The 9,759-nt window shown below is 43.4% G+C and overlaps 2 protein-coding genes across 5 annotated transcripts in view; one reads left to right on the top strand and one right to left on the bottom strand.

The window, feature by feature from the left end:
- Positions 1-54: 54 nt before the first annotated feature.
- LOC148334642 (F-box/LRR-repeat protein 14-like) lies at positions 55-3,599 on the bottom strand. Its single transcript, XM_088298632.1, has one exon. The coding sequence runs from the start codon at positions 3,134-3,136 to the stop codon at positions 1,925-1,927; it is 1,212 nt and encodes a 403-aa protein (XP_088154758.1). The 5' UTR covers positions 3,137-3,599; the 3' UTR covers positions 55-1,924.
- LOC148334641 (genetic suppressor element 1-like) overlaps positions 2,877-9,759 on the top strand; it is a 50,120-nt gene continuing 43,237 nt past the window's right edge. The window contains exons 1-2 of one of the 4 annotated variants that reach the window (XM_088298627.1): positions 2,877-3,628; positions 5,429-5,605. The gene's annotated coding sequence lies outside the window, so the exon portion shown is untranslated. Of the gene's footprint in view, positions 3,629-4,554; positions 4,610-5,428; positions 5,606-8,645; positions 8,793-9,759 lie in introns of those variants that run through there. The other 3 variants (XM_088298628.1, XM_088298626.1, XM_088298625.1) reach the window with 3 other exon arrangements.

The following is a 9,759-nucleotide window of genomic DNA, read 5'->3' as shown; positions in this document are numbered from 1 at the left end:
AATGCAAACACCATTCATCCATGCGCTCTTTTTAAAAACTGCACATAAGCGAGATGCAAGTGAAACATATTTGCCATCTTTATTCATAAATATCACTACAGTATGAATATAAAACATCTTAAATTACTGTTTTGTTTTTTTTTCAAACAAATATTCAACTATCGTTGGAAAATCATCGAGAAAAATCCACAGAACTTTTTTTTTTTTTTTTTGCTGCTTTGTTGCATAAAGCCTTTACAGCCATGGCTGTAGTATTATGGCACAGTGAATTTTCTTTTCGTGTGGTGTCCTCTCGGAACACCGCCGCCGCATTATACACAATATATAAACAACTTCAATTTGAAGTACAAAATTATTCCATACAAAAAATATTACTTGTTAAAAAAATACATCAGCCAAAAAAGGAGTAAAAATTCCAGTCGCTATTCCAGCTTTAAGAATGAAAATGCCTACCTTTTATTATTATTAAATTTTTAGTTTGTATAAAAAGCTGAAATTGTGCTGGAGTTGCAAAAATATGCAATGTCATCATCTAGTACTGAGCTGTAGGCACTGCTGTGTGTATGGGAGAGGTGGCTAAACAACTTTACACATGATTAAGTTGCTCCCAGCCTATCCCATCTGACTTTGGGCGAAAGGCAGGGCACACCCTGGACTGGTCGCCAGCCAATCACAAGGTACATACACTGTAGACAAACAACCTGACTGTCACACTTATGGACTACGTAGATTCTTCAATTAACTTGACGTGCATGTTTTTTTGAAATGTAGGAAGCAGAAAACCCACGTAAGCACAGGGAGAACACATTACCTCCACGTAGGAAGGCTGGAGCTGATATTGGAACCCTGAACATTTGATTGCGAGACAACACGTGTTAACCACTAGCTCACCGTGCTGTTGGGGAAAAAAAAGGAAATTTTTAATAGCGCTTCGAGTCATTAGGGTCACAGGTAGGCACGGGCCAATCATTGGTTTGATGGTTTACCATGGCTTTAAAAGAAAAAAAAAAAACATTTCAATATCCGCTAATACTGGCTGTCACCGGTAATGATCTGATCTTTTATTTTTGAGGGGATACCACAGCAGGGCACAAGATAAATGGGTAAAGAGGCAAACATTGTCTCTTATAAACTTAATTTCCTCCTTAACTAGTTAGGCGCAAGGACAACATGAGCAGGGCATGGGTCTGTTCTAAAAATAGCTCAGGAGTGATGAGACACTGACTTACGAGGATTTAAAACAGAAGAATATCTGAACATGATACGTTTCTGCTGTACCAAATATTCGATATTTTCTTTCAAAATAAAATAGATTGTGTTCAATGGGAAAAATGCTCTTTTTATGCTTCTGAATATTTTGGGAGACGGTCATTTTCGAGCTGTAATTTTAATACGGTACTTTTGCTCACGGTTATCAGACCAACAGAATATATTGGCCCATGCCTAGTCACAGGTGAGTTGGGGCACACCCTGGACTGGTGGCCAGCCAATCGCAGGGCACATTTAGTGTACACAAACCACTCACACCTATGAACAATTTAGAGCAGGTGCGCCCAGCCTCTTAATTGTCTCCCTCCTCCAAAATACCCGATTCAAATAATCAGTTCATCAGCAAGCTTTGCAGAAGCTTGATAACGATCGTGATCATATGAATCAAGTGTGTTGGAGGAGGAGGCGCGAGACATCTAAAAAAAGGCTGGATCGAGGCACTCGAGGACCAAACTTGGGCATCCCTGATTTAACGTCTTCAATGAAGCTAAGGTGTTTTTTGGAATGTGTGTGGGAGCCAGAGTACACAGAGAAAACAAATGCAAATATAAGGGGTGGGGGGGGTGTACCCGAAATTGGCATTAAGCACTTCCAGACCGCGAGAATGTCTTGCCTCTCTTTCCCTCAACAGTTTGGTATCCGTGGAAGATGGTTTTCACCTGACGCGCTCGCTGTCCGTCATCTGCCACAGGCCCAAGTTGAGCACTTTGAGGCAGGGCAGCTGCGTGATCCTCTCCAGGCCCCTCTTGGTGATCTTGGTGCATCCGTACAAGTCAATGCCTGTCAGCTGCGTCAAGTGGTCGGCGATGAGCTCCAGGCCCTTGTCGGTGATGCGCACGCACTGTCCGATGTTGAGAGTCTTGAGCTCGTGCATCTGCCTCACCATGCGGTTGATGCCGTCGTCGCTCACATGGCATGAGCATAGCGACAGCGACTTGAGCCGGTAGAGGCCCTGCGCCATGTATGCCAGACTCTGATCGCCAATCTTGTCGCAGAAGGACACGTCCAGACCCGATAGGCGCAGCGAGCCCATGGCCAGGTGCATGATGCCCGTGTCGCTGATGTTGTCGCACGAGCGCAGGTTAAGACTGCCCAGCCGGCTCATGCGCGACACGTGGATCATGCCAGCATCCGAGATCCCGCCGCAGAAGCTCAGGTTGAGCACCTTGAGCCCACCCAGACCCTTGGCCACATGCTTGAGCGACAGGTCGGTGACCTTCTGGCAGTCCTGCAGCGTGAGCTTCTCCAGTGCTAGGCAGCCCTTGGCCGCATTGCGAGTCATGCCCGACAGGTGCCCAATGCCCACGTCCGATACGTGGCGGCAACTGCGCAGGTTGAGGCTCTTAAGCCGGTGCAACCCCCAGGCCACCAATAGGAGCCCTGTGTTGGTGATGTTGCTGCAGCCACCCAGCTCCAGCACTTCCAGGTTCTTCAGGTACTTGGCGATTCGGCTCAGGCTAAAGTCGCTGATCTGCTTGCACAGGCTCAGGTTGAGAACCCGCAGTGACGGGATGTCCTGCACAAAGGCGTGGCCCAGGCCGTTGTCCGTCAGGTTGAAGCAGCCACACAGGTTAAGGCTCTCGATGTGGGGCATGCCCTGGATCACATAGCTCAGGCTCCCTCTCAAGCTGAGGATCTGGACCTTTTTGATGCCCCTGGTCTGTAGGCTGGGGAAGAGGGAAGGGTTTGCCCGGCGTAAATGCAGCTTGGCTTCCACCCTCCGCCACACCGACTTGTGGTAGGACGCGTCCCTCCACGCCGAGCACACTTGGGCCACCCGGCCTTTGTCTTTCACATCCAGGTAGCTGAAGATGATGGCCAGGATCTCGGGGAAAAGGCACGAAACGTGGGTCTCCATTTCAAACATGAGGAGAGGGAGGAGGAGGGGGGAAACAATGCGGCCGTTGTTAGCGAGCCCACGAAAACTTCAGCGTTAGAGCGTGGAATTCAACATAAACGAGTCCATCTCACGCTCCTCTTCTTGCCGTTTGAATATAAAAAAGCAGAAAATGAGTCTTGAAGAGGTGGTCATATCTACCGAGCCGGTCAGCGAGGCTAATGCCACCGAGCTAAGTTAGCATAAGGCGGCTAAGCGTTGCGCTAGCCTTCCTCAAACAAAGTGTCCTTTAGTCCAGCTCATCGCACCCCCCAAAACCACACACTTGTCGGCTAGTGGAAATGTACAGCAAATCCATTTTCTCGTGAGCCAAGCTGATGTAGCTGTGGGACCTCCGGGGGCATTTCCAGTTGCCGGCCCGGAGCTCAATCGACTAAAGTCGGTTAGCTTAGCCTTCGAGCCCGGCTAGCACCTCAGTCAGCGACACCGAGTGGAGGGAAGGGAAGCTACACCTCACAGTTGGTGAGTAGTCGCAAGTGGTGATATTGGACACAAATGGCATTTTTTTAACACCATGGCTGAATTATATTTTCTAAGGGAAAAGAACGCCAAATTTGTGCTTGGTGCTCTTAATAGTGCGTTGTGTACAACAACAGCATATTACGATATGTGTCGTACTACCAAAACTGGCCTATAAATGGCAGTACAAAACCACAGGGGCCTCGGACTACCAGGAAACACAAAAGAAGAGCGTAGCAGTAGAAAAGAAAGGGAAGCTGGTTAGCTAACTGTTAGCTTATCTGGTAACTACGTTGCGGTTGCGAACGCTTTATCGCCCCCCCCCACCTTATTTAATTATTCAAATGAATGGTTCGTGTAAGACGTTATATGATAAAAATATATTCCATATATTAGATTTAAAATGTACACGTATTTTATTAACGTTTCATTGAATCAAGAAGCTATTATACTATTATATACAGAAGCGTATTGCATTCTCTTGAAAAAAATAAATACATTTTTGGGGAATATTTTTTTTAATTCCCCCTGGTTTTGGGAATAATTTCTTTTTGTGATTGTTGTTTAGAATGTTGTTTTTGTCATTGAAAAATATATTCTGAACAACCGAAAAAGTATTTTAACTTTTTAAATATTTTTCAAGTAAATGCAATACGCTTCTGTATGAACAAAATATAATTAATGACTTAGCTAGGTACCCCCCCTCCCCAAATGAATTGATATAGTCCATTAAAAATGATTTTGTAATTAACGCTCGGATGTTATTCTGTTTATATTGGTTGTATTTTAATTTACTGTGTTTCATCGACTCTTTAATTTTCTTAAACCCATCAAAAAGGATGTTTAGCATTATTTTATTTTTTATTTTAGTTTACCGTATCAACAATACACGAGCCTAATTTGGCCTCTGGTTGCAGTGTTTGCATTTGTCCACTAGAGGGAAGCACAAATCAAGATGACCGATGAACTTTCTCTACAACATAGGTATCAAATTCCAGTCCTGGACGGCGGTTTTCCTGCATGTTTTCAATCTTTCCCGGCTGCAACACACCTGATTCAAATGATCATCTCATCAGCAAGCTCTGAAGAAGCCTGATAAGTATCCTCATTTTAATTAGGCGTGTTGCAGCCGGGAGCGAGTACAACCCCCCCTCCCATCTACCTATCCTCGTGCTACAAAAGCACTGTATGTAAATTTACCAGAAACGTTACAAGTCTTTTGATCATGGTGGTGATGTATTTTTCTGAAGACATCAAACGTTTTATTTATTTACTTATTTTATTTTTATATATATGTTCAAGGAGGAGAAGGGGAAAATTTGTGGCGAATGAGTGATGGTGTTTCCCCTGTGGCTGGACTACTTGTGTCTGCTAATGACCCTGTTTGCTACCAAGCTCAGACAGATGGCCAATTAACTCCAATTAGCCCACTCGCAGCACATCTTCGTTAACAGCTCACCACACACACGCACACGCACGCACACACCCCCACACCCGCACGCACACACACGCATACGAGAAATCATTTGTAACCCTTTGGCCATTTAGCTTGACTGGCCTAAACTCATAGGTGACCTAAACAAATTCAGAAGCACTGACCTAAATTTACAACATCAATTTTAGTATTTATTCTCTAAAATTGTGTTAATTTATTCACATAAGTCTATTCGCTTCATTTATTAACATTTCTCTTACTTATAATATCACATATACACAACAAATTGATGGAAAGACTGTTTTGGAATAAGAAGCCATTAAGTAATTGTGTCATGTGTCATCATCCACACCGCTTATCCTGTACAGGGTGGCTGGGGTGATGGAGCCTATCCCAGCTCACTATGGACGAAAGACTGACTACTCCCTGAACTGGTTGCCAGCCAGTTGCAGGGGACACACCGATACCATCACTGAGCGGGACCCGAACCCACGCTGCCCGCACACAAGTCAGGCAAGTGTACCACTACACCATCAGTGACTTCAGTAAGTAATTGTTTGTTCAACATTGTTTTTAAATTTATTTTAAAAGGGGAGAATTGGTAACAAATAAATGACAATATGTCACATTTCAATGTTGTTAATAGTGAAGATGTTCTTGAAACAGGAAGTTGAAGCTCACAATTTGCTCTACAGGCCACCTTCTGTTGTTACATGCATTCAGTCGCAGTCGCAGTCACAGATGCACTCTGTAGGGCATGAGTGTGGTGACCCCAAGTGGAGAAAAATAATATCTATAGTGTATTGTGTGTACAGTACCACTCAATCAACACCGATGGAATAATCCCTTTCAATCGCTTTATCCGCTATAGCGCACAATGGAGCTCAAATAGCTGACCTGGGGTCAGGGCTGAGAGGGTGTCACACAACGTTATCTTAAAGCAGCCTTTCGCGTGCTTGCGCGTGTATGTGTTGTGAGGCCGTGACACTGAGGTGAAAACACAAGTTGACACAGACTCACAAAAGAGTGGAGCAAGTGAGAGTGATGGGCGAAAAGGGGGGGGGTGACGTTTGTGTAATGTGTGCGTGGTTCCGTGTGATGCTGTGGCACTGAGGTGAAAACACAAGTTGACACCGACTCGCAAGAGAGTGGAGCAAGTGCGAGTGATGAGTAAAAAGCGGGGTGAGATTTCTGTGCGTGTGAGAGTGAAAGATGATGGAGTCAAGGATGACGCAGCTCCGATTTTCTCGAAGAGACTTTGAGTGCTTTTTAACCGTACAAAGCATCCAAAATAATTATGACCAAGCAGCCCACCAGACAGCTTGTACACAGCCAACCATTTATTTTCCTATTTTTTCCTCCAAGGGTAAAGCCGCAAAATGAGCGATGAGCGATGCATCCTCCAGTTTTAACAACCTTGTGGTGAGTCTTGTCACTAATTTGCGCTATGAGGCAATGAGTCATTTATGGGCAACAGTCGGATTGACGTCATGATGAATTCTCAGTTGTTAGGAATCATTCACTAGACTCGCTAACCACTTTGACATTTTTTTCCCGCAGTTTTTGCTTTCACTTGTGAGCTAAACCTCGCAGGACAGTTCTTCAAAAAAAAGACATTTGATTGGGAAATTTGTATTTATTTTTTTTGTGTCAAGGCTGGAATGCATTGACATTTCAAAGGGAAAAGTTGATTTGAGATATGAGTGATTTGAGTTACAAGTATGATTTTAGTTCCAAGCCATTTCCCCTGTTTTTTCTCCATCACTTATTCAAATTGCATTTAAGGCTTTGTTTACTATAAGAATCCCTGAGCTTTTGCCACATCCTCCTCCTTCTCACTCCCTATCCAGCCTCCCTACGGAGCCACTGTGATTTAAGGCGAGACGGAGGACCGCTTGCTTGGCTGACGCGAGCTGTAACTCACTCGACAGGCACATGAGAGAGAGAGAGAGACGAAGGTAGGGTGAACTAGTGCGATATGAAGATTCACAGCTTGGGCTCATAAACATACAAGCATGTTATCAAATCGTAAAATGCAGTTGAAGGTGGTCTCTGCTGGCCTGAAGACAATTACGAAGCCTTTCATTAACAAGAAATAGAAATAGAAATAGAAATCCCTTTATTGTCATTGTACTCAAGTGTGCAACGAGATTAGAACAACCTTAATTCTAATATTTATTCCATGAAATTGTGTTACGTTATTCCGACAGTCTACTTTATTAATTTTGTTTCGTATGTCTAGGTTTGATTTATTTATTTTTTTTGTCCAATCATATTTTAGCATCTATATGTTGCCATGTCAATATAATCTTCCAGGACCTTCAGAATCAGCATTTTCTTTGGTCTCCTGATTGGATGGTCAGAGCAAAACTTCTTTTTCCGTTTTAGTTCGAAACCTTTTTTTTTTTTTAACCCGAACTCTTACCAAGAAATGCTAATTTGAAACCTTGATCTTTGTTTAAAACTTTAACCCTGTTATTTAAAACCTAACTCAGATTAGAATCACAACTTTGATAACCTAACTTAGTTCCTGAAACGCTAGTTTGAAACCTTAACCCTGACCCTGCCTTGAAACCTTACTTTGACCCTGGCCTTTAAACCCCAATTTGAATGTTCAAATCCCTAACCTCCCTTAAAACCAATAATTCAAAGCCCTAAACCTGGCTTGAAGCCTTACTTCAAAACCTAACATTGGCCTCAAAACCCTAATTTGAACCCTTAACACTAGTTTAAAACTCCATCCCAGGCTACATTGAAACCTTACTTTGAAACCCAAAACTGGTCATAAAACACTTATTCGAAACATGAACCTTTTTTCAAAACCCTAACCTTGTGTTGAAACCCAAGCTTGAATGACAATTTGAAACCCTAACCCTTATTTAAAATACAACGCTGCAGGTAGGCCATGACTTCAAAGCATAACAAAGGCTTGAAACCTTAACCAGGCTAGAAACATTATTTTGAACTTGAAATTTCAATTTGTGCTTTTTAACAAAAGCCTTAATCAGCATCTCTGGTGTCTGATGGTCTTGATGGTTTTCTATAACCGCGACGTGATATCAGCGATATTAAGACGAGGATGAAGACTCGACTTACGGCCTGCCACATTTGTTTTGTTCCCTGTGAAAAATCTCTTCTTCCTCTTCCCTCCCGCTTTCTCCCTCAGCCCACCCTCCTCGCGCTCTCGCCATCTGTACATTATGTAGATGTCAATAATTCAACACAAGATTGGGGGAAGCGCACGCGCTGAACAACAGGTTACAATCCGGGCTGTAAAAGGCATAAAATCTGCATTTGTGAATAAAAGATGACTGCGAGGCGTTCAAAGCGTCCGGGAGCTGTCAAGGCTGCCATTTGTTTTGTGACAGTATCGCTGCAAAAAGTGACACTTCAAACGCGGGCCTTTGTCTTTATCTTGGCAGGTTTTCAATCTTTGCTCTATTTCGACGTACGCGCGCTCAGTACGCCGCCGCGTCATTTGTTACCCGTTGTTTTGTAGATGCTCTCTTATCTGGCGAAGGCTCTTTTGTAGTCTTCTCCAACTTCCTCTTTTTAAACTACTTTCTTATTTTTTTTTCAACACAGTTGTCACATGTTGTGAGAAACACGAGGTCAAAGATGAGATGCGGGACACCTGAATGCGCCACGGCTTGCCGTTCCTCTGGATATCATTCCTATGCGGAATACCGTTTGAGCATTTATTCCATGCAATATTTGTCCTCCCAATTTAGGGTAAAGCAATAGATGTTAACCGGCGGAATTTTATAACATGTTTCGTAATTGTTTTTCCATTCCTAGTACCCCATTTGGCTTACTAGTATGGCCAAAAGTGGCAAAAAAAGTTATTTGTAAGATAGTCATTTTTATAGTGCGTTGAATTGTCTCACTAGTGGACAAAGAATGTACTAGTAAGTAAAGTTGGGTATCAAGAATATCAAACAAATGCTTGCACGACATCTGCGCTTCTTCCAGTTATTCTTTATGCCTGCTTTCTCTCCTTCTCCATCTTTCGTTCTTCCGCTTCTCCTTCCGTCTTTCAACTCCTCTCCCTCGCCAACTACTTCCTGCCATCTTCTTTCTTCCTCCCTCTTCCCCTCGTCTCACATCCTTCCTTCCTTTTCTATCCACACCCAACGCTCCCCTCCTCGCTCTTCCCCATCCCCCCCTTTTTTATCCACAGGCCTGCAGATCCCTCCTTTGTTCCTGACATCTGTTTTGCTGGGTGATTAATTGAGATGAGCATGTGGGGTGAAGGCCTGTGTTGTTGGGGGGGGGGGGCAGGTAGGGGGTGGGGGAAGGACTATCTCAGACCCCCCCCAGGTAACGTGTGTGCGCGTGTGTGTGCATGTGTGAAGAGCAAGAGCAGGACAAAAATATTTTTATACTATAATTTCTTTAAAATTAAATGCGTTCCCAATTTGCATTGGCTAGATGCCTCAATGTTGAAGTATGTGACAGACCCGACACATACACATAATGCACTTGAAAATATATGTACGTACGCTAAATCGCCATTAAAAAATAAATAAATAAATATATATATATATATATATATATTATTTTTTAATTTTTTTTATTTTCAATTGTATATTTTCGGTTGGACGGTACGTGCAACTTTTTCACCTCCCTCTGCTGTTTTTGCGAACCCATCAGTGTCCAATTAAATGTCTCGCTATGCTGGAGACGGGGAGGATGATGA

Source organism: Idiotropiscis lumnitzeri, chromosome 6 (genome assembly GCF_059441095.1).
Source record: "Idiotropiscis lumnitzeri isolate Australia: NSW breed Sydney's pygmy pipehorse chromosome 6, RoL_Ilum_1.0, whole genome shotgun sequence".
In the NCBI taxonomy this organism is placed as follows: Eukaryota; Metazoa; Chordata; class Actinopteri; order Syngnathiformes; family Syngnathidae; genus Idiotropiscis; species Idiotropiscis lumnitzeri.
This window is presented reverse-complemented; position numbering and strand designations above follow the sequence as displayed.